General features: G+C 39.0%; 1 protein-coding gene and 1 pseudogene across 4 annotated transcripts in view; one reads left to right on the top strand and one right to left on the bottom strand.

Moving 5' to 3' along the window:
* Positions 1–22,639, top strand: part of Esyt2 (extended synaptotagmin 2) — a 96,611-nt gene that overhangs the window by 60,310 nt on the left and 13,662 nt on the right. For 3 of the 4 annotated variants that reach the window (XR_007210154.1, XM_048340557.1, XM_048340555.1), the window contains exons 10-16: positions 861–943; positions 3,334–3,382; positions 4,962–5,051; positions 9,015–9,110; positions 15,633–15,695; positions 19,696–19,770; positions 20,536–20,622. Coding sequence is in view for 3 of the 4 variants with exons in the window: in XM_048340557.1 (XP_048196514.1) it covers positions 861–943; positions 3,334–3,382; positions 4,962–5,051; positions 9,015–9,110; positions 15,633–15,695; positions 19,696–19,770; positions 20,536–20,622 (543 nt within the window). In the remaining variant the exon portion in view is untranslated. The remainder of the gene's footprint in view (positions 1–860; positions 944–3,333; positions 3,383–4,961; positions 5,052–9,014; positions 9,111–15,632; positions 15,696–19,695; positions 19,771–20,535; positions 20,623–22,639) is intronic. The other variant, XM_048340556.1, reaches the window with a different exon arrangement.
* Positions 7,932–8,262, bottom strand: LOC125342400 (annotated as a pseudogene).

Raw genomic sequence — 22,639 nt, 5'->3', positions numbered from 1 at the left:
TAAAATGTTACACATGGTTCTTAACATATTTACACAAAGGTGATATTCTTCTGTGTGAGCCTTTCACTTAACACATGTAGGCATGTATTAAATATATATTTCCATGCCAGTGAATAGAGACCCCTTGAGGTAAAGGTCTCACTATGTAGACCAGTTTATCTTGAATTCACAACCCCTCTGCCTCAGTCTTCCAAGTGTTAGAATATAAGTGTGTGCAGCTACACTAAGCTGAACCCTACATGATTTTAATAACTATTTCACTGAATGGATACCATCATTTACCTGTACTTCTCAATACAGTATTATCAGCACAAGTACAAATGAATGTTTTCCACATATGAAACTCATCAAGGTAAAATTGCTGAATCAAAAGTTACAGGCTTTTAAAGGGCAGAATTCTTCTTCAAAACAATAATGCAATTTATGCCCATCCTATTTCCTGCCTTCCCTTCCTTTATCAACCTGTGTTTTTCCCATTTGCTTTTTCTCGGATTACTAACTGGATATTGGTTATTCTGTGGTTGTTTTGAATGGAGTTACCTCAGGGATGCTGTATCCTGCATTTTTGCTCTGTCTCAGGCCTTGTACAGGCCTACAGGTGATATCTTTTGACTTTTTTTTAAGAATTGTATTTGACCCATCGAGATGTAATTCACATAACTGGAAACAAGCACAGTGAAATGTTGCTCTGTGGGCAAGTATTTTACTATGGCTCAGTCATCAGGAAAATGTGTGGTCCCACAATAAAAAACAGCTTACTGCTAGAGAAAATTACATAGTAATATTTATGTAATCATCATAGACAGTAGATGACTGCTTTTAGTGAGACTGCAGTAACTTCTAACCCTTAATTTTTTTAGGCTTTAGTCTACGAACACCCTGGACAAGAATTGGAGATTGAGCTCTTCGATGAAGACCCAGACAAGGATGACTTCTTAGGAAGGTGAAGGGCAAGTGTAGGAACTCTTCTCATTGTCACAGAGAGGAGCTTTAAGTGTATTTTAAGTAGTTCTTAGGCATAACATCTTCCCTTCCCTTCCCTTCCCTTCCCTTCCCTTCCCTTCCCTTCCCTTCCCTTCCCTTCCCTTCCCTTCCCTCCCCTCCCCTCCCCTCCCCTCCCTCCCCTCCCTCCCCCTTCCTTCTTTCCCTTCCCTTCCTTTCCCTTCCCTTCCCTCCCCTCCCTTCCTTCCCTTCCCTTCCTTCTTTTCCTTTTTCATTCTCTCTCCTCTCTTTTCATTTTTCCTTTCTTCCCCTCTCTTCTCTTCCCTTATCCTCCCCTTCCCTTTCCTTCCCCTCCCCTCCCCTCCTTCTCTCCCCTTCCTTTTTCTTTCTTTTTTGCCAGTTCTGGGGCTCGAACTCAGGGCCTGGATTCTGTTCCTAAGCTTCTTTTTGTTCAAGGCTAGCATTCACATTCTACCAATGGAGCCATGGTGCCACTTCCAGCTTTTCCTGAGTAGTTTATTAGAGATAGTAGTCGCATGGACTTTCCTTTCCGGACTATAATCCTCAGATATCAGCCTCCTGAGTAGCTAGGATTATAGGTGTGAGACAACAATGCCCAGCGTCACCTTCTATTTCTTAAAGTATTTTTATTCCTAAAAGGATCCTGTTGTATGTTGCAGTAACAAATAGCCATACTTAAGTCAGGATAGTTGAAGATCCAGAAGCTACATGCAGAGGTATCTGTGTTCAGGTACTTCCATGGACTCTTTGTTCTAGATGGTAAAAGTGGGTTTTTAAGCTTTTTTAGTTTGGCCTACATATTGTGATAATAAATATCCATTTATCTTATTTCAGCTGAAAAAAAAAAAAACAATCTTACAAGAAAAAACATATCTAGGACCAGATTGTTGGATCCAGACCTGTACCTGTAGTACTAACTGCTCCAAAAACAGAAGTAGAGAGTTTGTAGTCTGAGCCCAGCTGAGACAAAAGCACCAGACCCAAGTTACAAGCAAAGGGTTGGGAATGTGGCTCCAATGGTAGAGTGCTTGCCTACCCACCAATGAGACCTTGAGTACTACCAAAAAAAATATTTTTCTATTTGACCTTTTTTCTCCCCTGATATTGGGCTTGAGCTCACACTTAACTTTTTCATTCAAGGTTAACATTCTATCACTTGAGCAACAGTTCTGTTTCTGGTTTTTTGCTAGTTTATTGGAGATGAAAATCTCATAGACTTTTCTTCCCATGTTAGCTTTGAACTGTGATTCTCAGCTGTTAGCCTCTTGAGTAGCTAGGATTACAGGAATGAGCCCCCAGCAACAATCCTTCTAATCTATATTATTTAGCCCTAGTTATTGTATATGTGTAGGTAACATGGCACTAGTGGCTCATGCCTTTAATCCTAGATTCAGAACCAGCCCTGGAAGACAAAATCCTCAAGACTCTCTCTTTAGTTATCTAGAAGAAAGCTGGAATTGGAGGTGTGGCTCAAGAGGTAGAGTGCCAGCCATGAGCGAAGGCCCCGAGTTCAAAACCTGAGTTCAAACCCCAGTTTTGGCACACACACACACACACACAAAGATACAAAAGTAGGTGACATTGCAGAGATTTGTGCCTTGTCCAAAGTGGTCTTGTATAATTACACCTGATTTAAGAATATCTAAGACTTTATGTGTTGTGTTCTGACTTGGGAATCTGTGGCTGCTAAAGAAAACTTAACTAGGAGCAATTTCAAGAGGAATGTTATCTAGATTGCAGGGGCAGAGAGTAAGGTGTGTGAAGAAAAAGTGCAAGTAGAATCATTTCTCCTTAGTCATTCTGGCTCCTGTGGGGCAGATGCCATCCTTTGAACCTGAGCAAGATTTTGGAAACAGAGCAAACTTCTTTTTGGACACTGAGCCCCAAAGGCTTCTGTGGGACTGGATACTATGTGTGTCTAGAATCTGGAGGCACAAATGAAAGAAGGTTCAAGTTATAATTCAGTACATGAGCTATTGAGTCCACGGTGATCCATGATTGGGGATGGAGCAGCACCAAGGGAGAATTTATAAAATAAGAAAGTTGAGATATTTAAAAATATTTTCAGTGCATACTACATTGTAGAAAAGAGTAGGGTTTTTTTTATGACTCTGACTTCAGCTGAGCCAAACTTCGAATTCTGACTTTTGGAAAACTCAGTCTTAATCTTCTTACCCTTACTTCTCTGGACATTACTAGGCATATGCTGGAGTAAACCTTGGAGAATGCACCCTGTTTCCTTCTAAACTATGTAGCACTTTGTTGCACTTCTGGAGTATCTTTTCCTATACAAGTGTTTGTAGTAATTTCAGTTATAAGAAGTGTTTCTGTGTTCTCAAGTTGTTTTGTTATATTTTGTTTTTCCTGTAGTCTAATGATTGATCTTATTGAAGTTGAGAAGGAGCGCCTTTTAGATGAAGTAAGTTTTGTCTGAATTTGCTCTATTTACTAATAAATATTGCCTCCTGTTTGTTACCTAGAAGGACCTAGCACTCAGCACTCACCCAGTGTGGGGATTCTTGCTAATGCTCAAGAGATGACATTTGCTTCACAAATATTAAGAATGTAGCAGGACTTTGGCTAGGGATGTAGTTCAGTTGTAGAGTGCTTGTCCAGCAAGTACAAGGACTTTGGTTTAATCACCAGCACTGCACATGCATACAAGCACATACATTTACGTGCACACACAGAACTTAGGCCTTTAACAACAAAGTAAAAAATAAATAAATTTAAGAATCATATGAGATGGGATGCCTAGAGTACTTAGTATGTGCTACAAATTCTTATAGATATAAAACACAAACCTGTCTATTGCAGACAGACCTTGAGGCCAAGGCAGGAATTAGGGCAAAGATGTGTGTGAGCCCCACAGTAATGTAGATTGTCACTGTAGTTGCAGTGAATAGCAGAGATGTACAGTGCACTTAGATTGTTAAAAGTACCTCTAAGTGCCATAACAATTTATAACAAAAAGACAATACTTCTAGCAGAGATGTTACTGACAGAATTAAAGAGGAAAATTTTGTAGTGGCTTCCAAAAGATGAGTAAAATTTAGGGCCACGAAGTTTAAAAGGAAATCAGTGTTTTAACTTTGCTGCTTTAAAAGCAGCATTTTCCTTTCCATGAGGGTTCAGCACCCATGTTGCAAGTGTTTCTTGTGTGCCTTCTTGGACACTAAGCCAAAGGCTTCTGTGAGACTTGATACTATGTGTGTCTAGAATCTGGAAGCACAAATGAAAGAAGATACAAGTTACAATTCAGTACATGAGCAACTGAGTCTAGACACTCAGCACCATGTTGGGCAGAGTAGATAGAGACCTGCATTCTGCAAGTTTCTTTTATTACTGGATGTTTGGAGACCTTCTTAGGTTATCTTACATGATTTTTTTTTTGTTTTGTCTTGTTTTGCCTTGCTTTATATGGTTGTGGGTTTTTTGTCAGTCTTGGGGCTTGAGTTCAGGTCTGGGCACTGTCTCTGAGCTTCTTTTGCTCAAGGTTAGCACTCTACCACTTGAGCCACAGTGCCACATCCAGCCTTTTCTATTTATGTGGCACAAGGAATCGCTTCATACATGCTAGGCAAGCATTCTACCACTAAGCCACATTCCCAGACCCTTTAATTATTATTTTTTTAAGGAATTGTACAAAGGGGTTGCAGATTTATAAGTCAGGTTGTGAGTACAGTGCTTTTGGGGCATATTGCCCCTTCCTTGGCTTTCCCACACACAGAATGATGGTGGTTGACATAACTTCACAGGGGTTCTGTTAAGGTGAATGGATCCTTTAGTTTGCATCTGGGCAGTCAGGGCTCACCATCAGCTTGGAACACAAGGTCATTACATACTCAGGATAGACTAAATGCAAATTAGTCCTTCTGTGCTGATCAAGAACTGCTTATGCAACACAGCACACAATTTCCTGTATTAGTAGAAATAGTTTTAGTTTGAAGTTTTTACTCAGAAGAACTTTTACTGAACATAAACACCTTTTTTTTCAGTGGTTCACACTGGATGAAGTTCCCAAAGGAAAGCTGCACTTAAAGCTAGAGTGGCTTACACTAATGCCAGATGCATCAAACCTCGACAAGGTACTGTGAAATGTCTTTTCTCAATGACCAATCAACTCCTGGAACTAGGATCAGTCTCTGATCATGTTGCTGCTTGACCAGGAAATAAAAACAGAACACACACACACACACACACACACACACACACACACACACACACACACACGGAAGGGCGTGGGGGTATGTAGAACTAATCTTTTTCATGAGTTACTACTGTAGTGTCAGGGATAAATTAAAAATACTAAAAATAAAAAATTCCAAGTTATACTTCTTTTATGAAATCTTCAAATTTGTGCTTTAATGGTAGAGATTTGGAAAGATATAATCATTGCTTGAATATTTTTATTTTATTTTTTTGAGATTACATGCTTCTTTGTTTCCATTAGAAAAATATTACTCAAAATTTTGGTCTACTTCCTTCTCCTTTATCTGTACTCTTCAAGTTTGAGTACTTTAATTTTACTCACCACATATCTGACATGCACATTTCTTATCATTAAGTGAATAATATCTTTTCCTTTATTTTTATTTATTTGAATAACTATGTAATTAATGTTTCTTTGTGTATTCGTAACTAGCCATATGAATATACAAAAGTATAACTTATAGCATCAGTAACTTCATTGTTTTCATTATCTAATCTTTCCTATGATATGGCATTTCCACAATAGCTAACTAACGTTATATATATGATGAAAACTCCTGAGTAAAGCACACTGAGGCACTTGGACAGCTATGACTTCAATTTCTTTTTTTTTTATTGTCAAAGTGATGTACAGAGAGGTTACAGTTTCATACATTAGACATTGGATACATTTCTTGTACTGTTTTTTACCTCCTCCCTCATTCCCTCCTCCTCCTCCCCCTTTCCCTTTCCCCCCATGAGTTGTTCAGTTGGTTTACACCAAACAGTTTTGCAAGTATTGCTTTTGTAGTCGTTTGTCTTTTTATCCTGTGTCTCTCGATTTTGGTATTCCCTTTCACTTTCCTAGTTCTAATACCAGTATACACAGTTTCCAATATACTCAGATAAGATTCAGTGATAGTACAGGTACAGCCACAGGAAGGGGATACAAGAGGATCATCAACAATAGAAGCTATGGTTTCACATGGCATGTTGAAAGTAATTATAATAGTGATATAACAGTCTTTTCCGTAACATGGAGTTCATTTCACTTAGCATCATCGTATGTGTTCATAAGAGCATAGCTTTTGGGCTCTTGTGATCCTCTGCTGTGACTAGTCTAAACCTGTGCTAATTATTCCCTATGAGGGAGACCATAGAGTCCATGTTTCTTTGGGTCTGGCTCACTTCACTTAGTATAATTTTTTCCAAGTCCTTCCATTTCCTTACGAATGGGGCAATGTCATTGTTTCTGATAGAGGCGTAAGATTCCATTGTGTATATGTACCACATTTTCCTGATCCATTCGTCTACGAGGGGCATCTGGGTTGGTTCCATATTTTAGCTATGACAAATTCTGCTGCTATGAACATTGTTGTGCTGGTGGCTTTAGTGTGTTCTTGTTTGTGATCTTTTGGGTAGATGCCCAAAAGTGGGGCTGCTGGGTCATAGGGGAGCTCTATGTTTAGCCTTCTGAGGAATCTTCATACCATTTTCCAGAGTGGCTGAACCAGTTTACATTCCCACCAACAATGAAATAGGGTTCCCTTTGGGCCACATCCCCTCCAGCATTTATTATTGTTAGTTTTCTTGATATAGGACATTCTTACTGGGGTGAGATGGAATCTCAATGTTGTTCTGATTTGCAGTTCTTTTATAGCCAGTGATGTAGAGCACTTTTTCATGTCTCTTGGCCATTCTTATTTCCTCATCAGAGAAGTCTCTTTTTAAGTCTTTAGCCCACTTGTTGAGGGGGCTATTGGTTCTTTGCAGTTTTGTTTTGGAGGAATGTAATTTTTTTAGTTCTGCATATATTTTAGATATAAGGCCTTTGGTCTGTTGTATGGCCAGTAAAGATCTTTTCCCAATCTGTGGGCTTTCTGTTTATCTTGCGAGCTATGTCCTTTGCCCTGCAGAAGCTCTCCAGTTTGATGCAGTCCCATTTGTCCATCCTTCTTTGATTTGTCGCATTTCTGGGTCTTTGTTAAGGAAGTTCCATCCTGTGCCAAGGAGCCCAAGTGTTTCTCCTACTCCTTCTTTTAGTGTTTTCAGAGTATCTGTTTTAATTTCCAGGTCTTTGATCCATTTGGAATTGATTTTGGTGCAGGTTGATATATAAGGGTCTAGTTTTAGTTTGTTGCAGGTGTTGAATCAGTTTTGCCAGTACCATTTGTTAAAGAGGCTATCTTTCTTCCATCCTATTTTTTTAGCTCCTTTATCAAAGATTAAGTAGGCATAGTTCTGTGGGCTCATTTCTGGGTCTTCAGTTCTGTTCCATTGGTCTTCAGGCTTGTTCCGGTGCCAATACCAAGCTGTTTTTATTACTATAGCTTTATAATACAGCTTGAAGTTGGGTATTGTAATTCCTCCAGCACTGTTCTTTCTGCTTAGGATTGTTTTTGCTATTCTGGGTCTTTTATTGTTCCATATGAATTCGTGGATTGCTTCCTCTATTTCATTAAAAAAATGGTGTTGGGATATTAGTAAGTATTGTATTGAATTTGTAGATAGCCTTTGGCAATATTGCCATTTTGATTATATTAATCCTTCCAATCCAGGAGCATGGGAGGTTTTTCCATTTCCTTAGTTTTGCCTTAATTTCGTTTTTCATGTTTTTAAAGTTCTCATCATAGAGGTCTTTCACTTCTTTGGTTAAGGTTATTCCTAGGTATTTTATGTTTTTTGAGGCTATAGCAAAAGGAGTTGCTTTCCTGATTTTAGCCTCGGTCTTCGGGTCATTAGCATATAGACTGGCCATTGATTTTTGAGGGTTTATTTTATATCCTGCAACTTTTTATGGCTTCAATTTCAACACGGGCTCTTATGGGTAAGGCAGCAACCTGGTAAGCAGCTCGAGTCAGAAAATTACTCTTGAGAAATTGTTTGTAGATTTCATTGATACTACCAAAGTCATTTATGTCAGTCAGCAAGACAGTTGCTTTTACCACATTAGTGAAGTCACAGCCTTCAGCTTTCAGAATTTCACCCATGTGTGTAAGAGCCCATCCTGAAATGTACATGATCTCATGGACTAACAGCTTAGCTGTAAGGACCAATGGCCCCAGGGACTTTGACAGTGCTGATCACTTTTCAGATCAGAGATGACATTGACTAAACCTTCTCTTGCTGCCAGTCCAGGAGAAGAAGCCTGAACTAGAATGACCTGCTCTCCACCTCAGAGAGGCTTGAGTACTTTTTCTTTCTTTTCTTTTCTTTTTTGCTAGTCCTGGGGCTTGAACTCAGAGCCTGGGCTCTGTCCCTGAGCCTCTCTGTGCTCAAGGCTAGAACTCTATCACTTGAGCCACAGTGCCACTTCTGACCTTTGCTGTTTATGTGGTACTGAGGAATGGAACCCAGGGCTTCATGCATGCTAGGCAAGCACTCTACCACTAAGCCACATTCCTAGTCCTTGAGTACTTTTAATTAATACTTTTTTTTTTTTTGGCAGGCTGTGGGGCTTTAAACTTGGAGCCTGGGTGCTGTCCCTGAGCTCTTTTGTTCACTCTACTACTTTGAGCCACAGCTCTACTTCTGGTTTTCTGATGATTAATTGGAGATGAAAGTCTCACAGACTTTCCTGCCTGGGCTGGCTTTGAACCATGATCCTCAGATCTTTGCCTTCTGAGTAGTGAGGATTACAGGCATGAACCACCAACACCCAGCCAATAAATACCTTTTAAATGTTGGTTCATACAAATTAAAGTGTATGAACTAATATTTGAAGGATATTTGTTTCAATTCTTGGTCTGTTTATTTCTCAGGTTTTTTTTTTCTTAATCACAAATGACACAATACAATTGACTAGAAATAATCTGTACTCAGTGAACATGTACCTGCTGAGGTATTTTCTTTCTTTCTAGGTGCTGGCAGATATCAGAGCTGACAAAAACCAAGCCAATGATGGTCTTTCTTCTGCACTGCTGATTTTGTATTTGGATTCAGCAAGGAACCTTCCGGTAGGTTATGCACTGCTAACTCATTTGTGTGCTTTACTCTTGGTTGCAAATTTTGCTTGGAAATCACTACTTTATTCAGTCATGATGTATCATGTGGTTTTATGTAGCTATGTGTTCAATTCAATTCAGTACAATAGAGCAGCAACAGAAAAATGTGAGTTAGCATTTTGTGCATGTTCATGTTGCATGTTATATCAGAACTTAGTTGGCTGAAATGGAAATTGTCTCTCTATGGAACGGGAATGAAATAAAACTGCTCTGAGCACAAACTACAAAAATAAGATGCTGTATCCAGTGCTGCTGAGACCAGGCAGTCACCAGGGTGTGAGGCGCAGGTGGGTTCCGCTAGACAGACATGCTAACCTTCAGGTGCCCAGAATGATTCTGGCAGAACAAAGAGTCAATGTCTGTTGGTAATATATGGACAAACAAATGATGTTTCACTGCCTAAATATATGCTTTTGTTTACATCAGAATTATTTTGTTCTTAGAAAAAAATAAAATGCAGTTTTAGAAATAACTAACTTTGGAAAAGGGAAATCCTACCAATCCAGTTCTTTTAGGCATAAAATGATTCTCCACTGTCATGCCTTAAACTCCAGTATTTAGAGTAATGTCATTATTATAGTTGTTATTTTTTTTATTATTCTGAGCATCCTATGTTGGTCCACTGGGTAGTCATTTTTTGTTTCGTTGTGCCAATAGCTGTTTTTTTGTTTTGTTTTGGTTTTTTTTAAGAAAGACTGCTACTACCAGGTACAGAGGCTCCCCACCTCCAACATCTTTCATTGCATAATTATTTTTACATCATGAATCTCTTCACAGAAATACTTGACTTGCCCTTTTCAACGCTATGTTTTGGATCTTTCCAGTATAATCTCACTTCACTGTGGGTAAAGGGTTTCTTTATGTTTGGTGAAATTGATTTCATTTAGCATCTTTCAAGTTGTTAGTTTTTGGTGTGTGTGTGTGTGTGTGTGTGTGTGTGTGTGTGTGTATGTGTGTGTTTCCCAATCCTGGGGCTTGAACTCAGGGCCTGAGCACTGTCTCTGGCTTCCTTTTGCTCAAGGCTAGCATTCTACCACTGGAGCCACAGCACCACTCTGGCCTTTTCTGTTTATGTGGTGCTAAGAAATTGAACCCAAGGCTTCATGCATGCTAGGCAAGCACTCTGCCACTGAGCCACATTCCCAGCCCCATCTTTCAAGTTTTGAACATTGTACATTTACTTAGGCTTTAAAAAAAGTGAATCTACTTTTTGAATGAGTATATTTTATTTCAAGTTAATAAAAATATGATTGAGCATTTATTTGCTTGTTTTCTGTACTGAGAAGATATAATTGTTGTATACAGTTGCCTCTAATTGTACTCTTTCTTTTGATGAAGATTTCTTGATTGATTTTAACTTCTTGAATTCTTAAATTTCTCTTAAAGAATTTATTTAATCTTTTGACCAATCTTTTTACGTAAAGTCTATGACCAGCTAAGTGTGGTGGTACATGCCTGTAATCCCAGCACTTGCAAGGCTGAGGCAGAAGGGGCATGAATTTGAGACCAGCTTAGGCTTCATACTGAGATCATATCTCAAACAAAGTAAATAAATCTGTGACTATATCTGTTAGAATTTCAGTTTGCAGGGGCTGGGGATATGGCCTAGTGGCAAGAGTGCTTGCCCCGTATACATGAGGCCCTGGGTTCAATTCCCCAGCACCACATATATAGAAAATGGCCAGAAGTGGCGCTGTGACTCAAGTGGCAGAGTGCTAGCCTTGAGTAAAAAGAAGCTAGGGACAGTGTTCAGGCCCTGAGTCCAAGCCCCAGGACTGGCCAAAAAAAAAAGAATTTCAGTTTGTAAAAGGTACTTCATTATTAGTTGGGCTTTGTATAGAATTTCTCATCAATAGAACCTTTGCTTTTGATCATGATAATGTTTATTATACACTGTTGGTCTTAATGTCTGATGAAGGTCTCTTGTATATTTTATCATAGAAATAACAGGAGTTGGTCAGGCACTGGTAGCTCACGCCTATAATCCTAGCTACTCAGGAGGCTGAGATCTGAGGATTGTAGTTCAAAGCCAGCTCAGGCAGTAAAGTCTTAATTTTGAATTAACAACCAGAAAACCAGAAATGGAGCTGTGGCTCAAAGTGGTAGAGTGCTAGACTTGAGCCAAAAAGAAAAAAGCTCAGGAACAGTACCCAGGCCCTGAGTTCAAGCCCTGTGACCAACAGAAAACAAGAAAGACCAGAGTTGGTAAACTGGCAAGATAAGATTTGGTCTGTCTATAGAGCTGTATGTTTTGTAATATCAAAGTGAAATTCTAATATGTCACATAAACAAAAGAGGCAGTGAATGAGCTGCTCTTCTGTCACAAGAGCACTTTGTATGCGGAGAATGCCATGGCTATCAGAGGCAAAGGGTCCCTGCACAGCCATTACCCTACTAGGTATCCATAATAATCTGGAGCCTTTGCTGGCCAGGCCCCAAGTGTTGTGGGAACCTTTGACTCTGTCTCTGCACCCTGTTTATTTGTGCTTCTGTGCTTCTGGTGTGTACACACTGACCACAATCCACCATTCTTTGCTTTCTCTTCCCATCTTCACTTTCCTAAGAGTATCTACGAGGGAAACTTTGGGTGTGGCTACTTAAAAGAAAGGCGAGCGTCGGGACTAGTGTTTTGTGAGAATACTACCTCAGTCTATAGAGCACTATTTGTGAGTCTTCCAGCTCCTTCTTCTTTTGTTCAGTGGAGACTGCCCAAGTGTGGCCTGGAACTTTTGTGCAGTCTGTTCCTTGGAATGATGTGCATGGCATTTTCAGTTTCTTGCATGACTTCAGTTACTGTGTCTTCACTTTGTGCTGGTTTTGTAGAATGTTACACTCATGGGTAGTGCATCTGACGTGAGATGAGCTAACCTAAGATTCCTGAAATGCTACTGACCTGTAAACACTAGAAAAACAAGAAAAAATTTTAAAAAGCCCTTTGAGGAAGAAGTAAAGCCATAATGCTATAGTTTATCATCTTGTAGTTCATGTCAATCTGAGACATAATGTTTCTTCACAAAACTTTCCTAAATCTCCTTTTTCCTTCTGACCAAGTATAGCAGCATTAGAAACTGCGCTCCCTCCTGTCTGTACTTTACACTTCTCTTTTAGTCACCAGACTGGGTCATGCGGAGACACAAGTCACCCATCCAGCGAGAGTCTGCCTTCTACCAGTGGCCTGACCAGTACCCTCAAAGAATAAAACTGCATTGGGTTCATCTTCTTTCTAAGAATGAAGAATTCATTTCCTAGAATGGATAATTGAGCATTTTGTTTTGATCTGTTTCCTAGGCTATGTATGGGGCCTTTACTCCCACTAATATTGTGGTTTACATCTAGTCTCTAGGATCATTGAATACCACTGATAACTCACTCATTAGTCTAGAAAGTCACTTTTCAGACTCATTTAATAATCAATGAGATTCCTAAAGTCCACTAGTCCTCTGAATCCAATAATGAAAGGATTTGACTTTTTTGTAGAACATTCCTTTGTTTCCAAAGGCTTTCCACATCCACCTCCAGTCTATTATCATTTTTAAGGTCAGGGCTGTGGAGGACCATACTTAAAAAAGAAATATTTGCCTCATTTTATTGATGAGAAAAATCATGACTCTAGAAGGTAGACAAGTTACTCAGTAGTGGATGGAACCTTGAACTCCCTGACTCTGTCCACTTATCTGTATAAGGCCTTTTTAAAAGTCAAAAGGAAACCAGTATGGGAAAACACTCCTGTAATGCCAGTCAGTACCTGAGAGGTTGAGACAGGAAGATCTCAAATTTGAGGCCAGCCTGGGCTATATACATATTTAAGATCCTATCTCAGAAAAACACAAAAGAGTCAGGAGAATGGCAGTGGTGCATAATGGTAAGAAAGTTCTGTTACTGTTTTCAGAAATCACTTCTGCCTCTAGTATTTTTTGGTGGAAAACATAAACTAGTGTAAATGACAGGGTCACTTTGTCACTTGCATTCTGTCAATCTTAGTATCTCTTTTAACTTTTCTAAATTGCTTTTATCTAATCTACAACTACTTCCCTGTCAGATTTGTAAATTGCTTTGTAGTATTTAGCCTATGACATTTCTTGGTTCTCAAAATTATTTTCTTCGTGCATTGTCAGAGCACATTGTATTTTACAATTAGGATATGAGACACATAAATGTTCATAGAATCAATGTGAACACTTCATTTTACCACTGGTTTTCTATAAAAAAAAATCAGATCAGCTTTCTCAGTCTTTGACAACAGATTGAGGCATAATTCTACAAGTAAAGCTTTGAGGTGGCTGTCACACTTTCTACTTACTCCAGACACCTTTAATTTCCATTCCAGGGGTATATTGCCACCAAGATCTCCACCTTAAAATGATGCAGCAGAGCTTTACTGGCTTGTAAATAACCTCTTTTTAGTATAGATTCCCAGCCTTTGCCAAGTTTTTAATATAGATTCCCAGGACTTCTTCCAAACTTTGCCCTCCCTCCTCCTTCCTGACCAAATCCTGTACTCCATCTTTAGGCCTGAACATTGAGGATATTCTGACTATAATGGCCAGGACAGCTTTAGAATCTTAGGATTGTAAGTACTGTGTTTAGGAGTACTTTTCAATGTCTAAACAAGCAGGCTGTAAGGAATCTATTTATGTACCTCATTTAGTCTATAAAGACAACACAGAGGTCATAAGTGACTGAGACTAGAAACATGCAGCCACATACTTTATTAGGTTTATGGATGCACAGTTCTGTATGTAGAGTTCAACTGAAATGAGTGGCATTTACATAGTGCCTGTCTTCAATATAACCATGAGGCTTGCCCACTTTAGTGGTCCTTGCCTATAATCCTAGCACTAAATAGGCTGAGGTAGGAGGATCATAAGCTCAAGGCCAGCCTGGTCTACATAGAATTGCCATCCTGAGCAATATAGCAAGACCCTGTCTCAAAAAAACAAACAAAATAAGAAAACCTAACAACTACGTAATAATAATCCTTGTATTCACCCATAGGACAAGTATGCCTCTATTATTCTGGCTCTTGATTAAGCAAAAAAAGCCACGGGTGCTATTGCTGCTTCCATTGGTGGTGAGGGGCCCAGAAATACAAACCTAGACACAGCCCAAAGCATCTCAGAGACTAGTCTGTCCCACCCCCAGGCCACACAGCTGTCTGTGATCTCACACAGCTCCTCTTGCACCCCGGTTTCACACCACAGCTGCTTGTGTCCCTGTAATTGATGCATGGCACAATAGCAAGCACATTTGGGTCGGCCATCTCTGCCTAGCATGAGCTTCAGGAAAGGCCCCCTCTGGTATCTAAAGAGAATCAGTCCTCATTCTTGAAGGCAGCCTCACTGTGACCCATTGTGTGGGAGCTGTTAGAGAGTGCCTTGTCCAAGCTCCAGCCAGAGATGGAAGAAGTGGTTTGTCTTTGGAGAGCCCGCTGGCTGTTTGAACAGATGTCTTGAGCTAAGTACCTCAAGTCTTGCTTGAACTGATTATCACATGGATTCCTGTCTGCACAGATGCCCCACCTTCCCAGACACTTAGCCACCAGTCACAGAAGACTAGGAAGTAACAACTTCCTCCATGGGGCTGGGGATATGGCCTAGCAGCAAGAGTGCCTGCCTCATATACATGAGGCCCTGGGTTCGATTCCCCAGCACCACACATACAGAAAATGGCCAGAAGTGGCACTGTGGCTCAAGTGGCAGAGTGCTAGCCTTGAGCAAAAAGAAGCCAGGGACAGTGCTCAGGCCCTGAGTCCAAGGCCCAGGACTGGCCAAAAAAAAACAAAAAAAAAACTTCCTCCATGATCAAATCCACTGCTTAACAAAAAGTTAAAAATCAAGTTCAGTTTGTTATTTTAAGTTAATTGCAGCTACAATGATAAAAATCATCAACCTCAAAACATTAGCCTAGGAAGTAGCTTGCAAAACAATCCACTCATCCTTTTCAGAGTGAGAAAGCAACAAGTTGAAAACTACTCAGTATAAGGAGGACACAAAACCCACAATGTAGGATATAATTTAAAGCCAAGAGAAGCTATAAGATAACCTTTTCAACCTCTGCTTTTGCACCTGTGAGCAAGAGGAGGTTCAGATGGAGTGGCAGCGGTACTTTGCTCTTCCAAGAAGGTCTGGCTCAAGCAGTGTGGCAGCATGGTCACAGCTCTGCTTCAGATGTCACCCTGAATGGGGGCTTACACAGGCAAAACCTTTCCTCCAGCTTCACTCTGGCATTTTCAACTCACTAAGGCCCAGGAGTTGAGAGTAAAGGACTGTTGAGGATAAGGAAAGTGGGTTTTGATATTTCTAGATTAAGGTCACTCTGAGGTAAAATCCTGAGCATAAAGAAGAATGTGATAGTTGTGTGTGTAACTTAATTTGGTTTAAATTTTTGTTTATTTTCATGTCATTAACCTTACATAAACTCCTCATTGCATGTTTTATTAACCCTTGGTGTATTCGTTTTCTTCTGATCGGAAAGAGTAACCCATTAGACTTTAACCCCGGTGTCTTGAAGAAGGCTGCAGTTCAGAGAGCTTTAAAGGTAAACGAAGTGTTCTCTTGAGGTCATGGTGTTAATCAAGACATATTGAAAGAGATGATATTTGGGCTTTCGTAAGTATGTGGCCAGATTTCCTCCTACCTTAATGTAATATTCTGGTAAAAGAGATCTTACTTTTGTTATTCAAGAATTGGTAGCTAGAAGAAATTAATAATGCACCAGAATATGGTGAATTAGATTTCTCTATATCTCCAAAGCAGCTGAAATAGCTATATTTTGTTTGGATTTGGGTTTGTGAAAATGGAGATCCAGAAGTTCTACTTGAAATCTTGTCCAATTTGTACAATATGATTTAAAGATCTTCCTTGCAAACTGTGACCACAACATTGAGGAAATCACCTCTTCCAATATGCTGAATAGGGGCCTCTCTGAGTCAGCAGTCTCATGTCGTTGGTGTTGCGGGTTTGGGTAATAGACCTTTCCAGAAGCTTTAAACTTTCAAATGAGGTATATTGAAAACTAAGCTCCATCCCCTAAAACATAACATTGCTCTGTATTCTATGACTTGTTTGTTAAAAGTTCAATTACTTCAATGTTTCTCCCCCTGCCCAAGTTTAACCTTAAATAAGGAAGGGATTGTTTTAAGAAAATTCCCAAAGAACCAGGGAATTTTTAACCAGTTTCGTGGAGAAAAGTTAAATTTCAAGAATAAAGACTAGCAAAGACTACTTTTTTTTTTTTTCTTTTTGCCAGTCCTGGGTCTGGAACTCAGGGCCTGAGCACTGTCCCTGGCTTCTTTTTGCTCAAGGTTAGCACTCTGCCACTTGAGCCACAGCACCACTTCTGGCTTTTTCTGTAGATGTGGTGATGAGGAATCAAACCCAGGGTTTCTTGCACGCTAGGTAAGCAGCACTCTACCACTAAGCCACATTTCCAGCCCCACCAAAATGACTTTTCAGTGTGGCTCGTATCTTGGCCTGAGGTGGTGTAGTGTGGGTTGATGGGAGTTGCATCCTGTGAGTGCTGGTCAGTACATGGGTGAAGTGCCTATACCATTTTGGTTGTGGAAGAACCTATATCAGCCCTCCCTGTTCCCTGTCCCTTGGCTGTATGAAGGTTACTTATTGCTCCACAGTCAGGCTGCTCAGCAGTTTGACCCATGGCGATGTTTAATCTACTTGTTCAATGAAGATGAAAGTAATACTGCTCCATTGGATTGCTAAATTAATGCATATGAAGGGCCAGATGGCTGGCTCAGTGATAGAGAACTTGCTTGGCAAGCACAAGGCCTTAAGTTCAAACCCCATCACCCCTTCAAAAAGCATATGAAAGTGCATTGGGTAGGAAAACACATGCATTAAAATCATGGTTTCACATTAGTTCATTTAAGCTTAATATCAAGTTCTAGAACTGACATCGTGACCACCTTATAGATGTGATTGATGAGACTGATGAAACAATTATGTTTCACTAGGCAAGAGATAAAGACCTGAGCTTTAATTCCAGGATAGTGTGACTTAAAAACTTAAATTTTTATTATAGTTTCTATCTTTGCCTTGTGCTAGTATATTTTGAATACTGTGTTATCATAGAAAGTCTATGGAATAATTTAGACTTATTTTGTATAATCTAAAATGTCATCCATGTTGAAGAACACCATTATTTTATGTACCCCTAAGAAAGATTATAAAATACCAGCTAAATTTCGATAGTTTTTTTATTTAGAAAGTATGCGTGTGTGCATATAATACATATAAATGTATATAGCATGTTCCTCACACACATACATAAAAGCAAAATGTAAGCATGATGAATTAGTTAAGAAGGTTACACTTGTCTCACTATTGCAAACTACCCAAAGAGCAAGTGTGTGGTATTATCAATTGTAAGTTCTGATCTGTTTTCAGAGATGTTACAGAGTAGGGAATAAGTATGTCTTTTAATTGTAAAATACAGTAAATCTACTCTGGGTGCTGGTAACTCATGCCTATAATCCTGGCTACTCAGGAAGCTGATATCTGAGAATTGGATTGCAATTTGAAACCAGCCTGGACAGTCAGAATAGTCTGTGAGATTCCTATCTCCAATTAAAAAGCCAAAAGTGTAGATGTGCATCAAATGGTAGAGTACCAGTCTTGAGCAAAAAAGCCAAGTGAGAGCATGAAGCCCCATTATGAACACGCAGACCCCTACCCCAACAGATAAAATAAGTCTCTAGGAAGTATAGGCCACTTTTCAGAGATCAAGTATTTATACTGGTTAAGAAACAAATTCATTGTCTATGTCAAAGACTCAGGGTAGCAGTGGCTGAAGCCATTTTTAAGGCTGGAGTTCATGACCTTGCTATGTTTATCTATAAGGGAGATGTATGCATAGAATTTTTATTCACAGGGGACTTGTGTTCAGCTCACATTTGAGCATCCTAATATTAAAGGAGGAAAGAAAAAGTAAATTAAGAGATAAATCAGTGTTCTCTGCCACAGTTGTCTACAGCCTTGGATAGTTAACAGTATTTATTTCATTTTGCAGAATTCATTCACATAAAAAAAGATGAACCAGAACATAGATTGTCACAGTAGGTTTGGGATAGTCATATTTTTCTAGTAATAGTATGATTTTGACATTTATGTCATTGCTGCAGAGTTGAGGATTGAGTCTAAAATTATGTAACTAAAAACATTTTTGTGACCCTCTAATTTCCACTAACAGATATTTAACTGCATCTTCTTATGGGGCTAAGTTATAAATAAACCTCATGTCACATATTTGTTTTATTTTGCTATGTTTTCTTCTACCAGCTCTCTGTGATGATGCTTCTTGCTATTGTTTATTTCTGAATTTTTAATATTTATATTTTCTTAGTTTCATGCAATTCTAAACTTACATTTATTCTTCCAGTCAGAATTATTAAGCAGCTAATAACCAAGAGTTGAAGTCTGTTAGCTATATGTTCTTGAACAGAGGATGTTAGGTTAAAAATGTACTGCTCTATATCTGAAAATTTAGTATTCTGTTACCCTAGCTGTAGAATTTTGAATTATCATTGTTTTACATCTGTCTTCTCACTTTTTTTTTTTTGTTTTGTTTTGTTTTTTGGCCAGTCCTGGGGCTTGGACTCAGGGCCTGAGCACTGTCCCTGGCTTCTTTTTGCTCAAGGCTAGCACTCTGCCACTTGAGCCACAGCGCCCCTTCTGGTCATTTTCTGTATATGTGTTACTGGGGAATTGAACCCAGGGCCTCATGTATAGGAGGCAAGCACTCTTGCTACTAGGCCATATCCCCAGCCCTTCTCACGGTTTTTAAGAATTATAATTAATGTAAAAATTGTTTTTTTAAAAAAAAAAAAAGCTAGTTGCTGGCAGCTCAAACCTGTAATCCTAGCTACACAGAAGGCTAAGATCTGAGAATCACAGTTAAAAGCCAGCTTGGGCAGGAAACTCCTTGAGACTCTTATCTCCAATTAATCACCAGAAAACTGAAGTGCTGTGGCTCAAAGTGGTAGAGTGATAGATAGCCTTGAGCAAAAAGAGCTCAGGGACAACACCCAGGCCCTGAGTTCAAGCCCCATAACTGACCTCTCCCACCCCCACCCCCCCCAAAAAAAGTTAAAAGGTTTTCCCCCAAAACATTGATTTAAAATAAAAAAAAACCTAAACTTTAACTTTAAAGATAGTGTGTAGCCAGGCACAGTGATATGTATTTGTTTGCAGTCATAGCTACTCAAGAGGTAGGATGATCAAGCACTCCTGGAGATCCAGACCAGCCTGAACAGCAAGGCCAGAGACCCAGACCCCATCTCAAAAGAATTTTTTTTAAGTATTAATTTATTTTATGGTATAAACAGGTATGGCTTAGGGTGTGCCTTGAAATTGTTTTCCAGCTAAATTGTTCCCTTTGTATCTGAAATATCATAAATAAGTATTAGTCATAAACTAATTAGTCATAAACTAATAATATTGGCCAATAGATTTTTCATTTTTAGTAGGACTCATTTAGAAATATGTCTACTTATTTTATCTATTTTGCTTTTGTTTCTGGGTAGTCAGGAAAGAAAATAAACAGCAACCCAAATCCTCTTGTCCAAATGTCAGTTGGTCACAAGGCTCAGGAAAGTAAGGTAAGGCACTAACATTTGGCTGACTTTCTGACACTATCTTAATATAGTCATAATTATCACTGTAACCAGCAAATGGTGTGCTAGGTATGTGATGTATGGGCATCAAGACTGTTGTTTTCTCTCTCCCCCCTTAAAGGAGTCATTTAATAGATAACCAGCTACTTAATTTGTTGAATGGATTGTTTATTTTTCAAAATAACTTTAAATGTGCCATATGAATGTATGTTTGCTTGATGTCATGGATGGATGGCAAATATCTCCACATTTCCTTTGATCAGTATACAAATAATGTATAGATAACCAAAAGTTCTTAAATCTACCAAATACAGTTAGGCTCAAGACTTGAAATAAAGTATTGCTGTTGTTATAATATGTCTTTTCTCAGTAACTTTTAGTAATTATTCAGTTACATGTCACTGTTTACTTTTTTAGTTGCTAACCCCCTAAGAAGCTGGTCTGTCAGTAGTAGCAGGCTATGCACTAGAGCAGGAGGAACTGAGGCCAGCTGAGAAGACATCTTAGCCTCTGGACAAATATGTTAAGGTTCTGTAACAACTTCATTCCTTGACACAGTCATAAAACCCTGGACTGTCCATAATTTTTAATAGTTTCACACTAATATGATAATATGTCTCAGTAAACATGTCTTAGAATGTGATCGAAGTTACCCTGTGCCTCCTGTGCCTCCAAGCAGTCAGTAAATACAGTGCTAATATTCCTTTTCCACAGCACATACCAGAGCTGATGTTGGACTATTTCTTTCAGATTCGGTACAAAACCAATGAACCTGTGTGGGAGGAAAACTTCACTTTCTTTGTTCACAACCCCAAGCGCCAGGACCTTGAAGTTGAGGTATTTTACTTGCATTTATAATATTAAGTGTTTAGTAATTAGCACAGGGGGCTGGGAATATGGCTTATTGATAGAAGGCTTGCCTGGCATGCATGAAGCCCTAGGTTTAATTCCTCAGTGACATATAAACAGAAAAAGCCACAGTGGTGCTGTGGCTCAAGAAGTAGAGTGCTAACCTTGAGCAAAAAGAAGCCAGGGACAGTGCTCAGGCCCTGAGACATAATTCCCAGGGCTGGCACACACACACACACACACACACACACACACACACACACACACACACAACAATTAGCACAATAAGCTATACATGAAGGATACAGTTTGATGAGTTTTAATATGCACATACAAACACATACACATATCCATGTGATTTTCATATATTAGTTTGTTATTATACTTACCAAACTTGTTCATTTGTTTTTGAGACAAGATCTCACTGTGTAGACAAGGCTGGGATCAAAGGCATGTATACCCTGCCTTGCACTTGTTATTTCTAATATTTGTTGTATAAATGTCTTAGGATTTTGTATGTGGATAGCGGTATTATCCACTGCTACCTGACACTTCTGCTTCCCATTGCTCTTCCTTCCTACTTGCCCTGCTTAATTTCTATGTGATGCTGAGGTGGTACAGAAGATAACCAACCCCTCCCCAGCTCTCTGTGTCACCAGAGTCTGGTCTCTGAAGATGCCTGTTGTTATCTGATTAAAGAAGTTCCCTTGGCTCCTACTTGTTTGCTGAGTGTTTGTTTTCATGAATGGATTTCAAGTTTCACTTAAAGGCTTTCCTGTGTCTATTCATATGATCAAAACAGTTTTTTTAAGTTTATAAATGTGGTGAAATTCATTGTTGATTTTCAAATATTTAAACCGAGGGACTTTTATTTGGCAGGATCAATGTTTGGAAGCTGTACATGCAAATCTTTATTCAGGGATACTCCCCATGTGGGCATATATGTTCACTCTGATTCCTTCACGTTTTTGTGTCTTACAAAGGACACTGATCTGAACTTTTTTTTCCCTTATAACATCCTTTTGTTTATTTTGGTATTTGACCCCTTGAATGAGTTAGGAAGTGTCCTTCTTTGTTTTTCTGAGTTTGTGTAGAATTCATTTTTAATTTTTTTGCCTTATATATTTGGTAGCCTGCAATTTTCTTTGTGAAGAAGTTTTAAAATACAAACTCAATCCCATCAATAGACATAGAGCTATCCAAGTTAGCCATTATTGGGGCTGGGATGTAGCTCAGTGGAAAAGTGCTTGCCTAGCAAATACAATGTCCTGGGTTCGATCCCCAGGACATTCCAAAAAAAAGAAAATCCAAGTTATCCATTAGTTGTGGTTAGATTGTAATATTAATGTCTTTCAGGAAATTTGTTTATTTCATCTGTGTTGTTGAAACTTTGGTATAAGGTTATTCCTTTCATGCTTTTCAGGTCCTATTGAGATGTGTATGTGCATAGGAGATGCATATCCTGATATTTGGTTGATCTTCCCAGTCTAACAAGAGGTTTATTGATTTTACTTTCTCAAAGAAATAACATGTGGTTTCATTGATGACCATTATTGCTTTTTTTTCCTTCTATTGCTTTAGTAGTTTCTGCAGTGACCAATTTCATTTCATGTTTTATGGTTATTCGGCTCTCATTTGCTTCTCTTTGCCTAATTTCTGAAGAGGAAGCTTGATAGAAGAGCTTTTCTAAGCAAGCATTTGGTCTAATATAGTTCATTTTAAGTTTCAAAATTTTTGACTTACAGTTTCATTTTTATTTTCCTTTTGATTATTATTATTTCCTCAATTCCCCTTGCATTTCTTTCTTGTCTTGGGGATTACTGATTTACAGGTATGTTGCTTAGTTTTTCAGGTATTTGGGGATTTTGTTTTAAATCTTTAAACAATACTAGTTGGTTCTAATTACATTCCATAATGACTTGAGCCCTTTACGTTGAGACTGGTTTGTGCCACAGCTCTCCCTTTGGCCTTTTGGTGGTTAATTGGACATAAATCTCAAAGACTT

This window comes from Perognathus longimembris, chromosome 2 (genome assembly GCF_023159225.1).
Source record: "Perognathus longimembris pacificus isolate PPM17 chromosome 2, ASM2315922v1, whole genome shotgun sequence".
NCBI lineage: Eukaryota > Metazoa > Chordata > Mammalia > Rodentia > Heteromyidae > Perognathus > Perognathus longimembris.
This window is presented reverse-complemented; position numbering and strand designations above follow the sequence as displayed.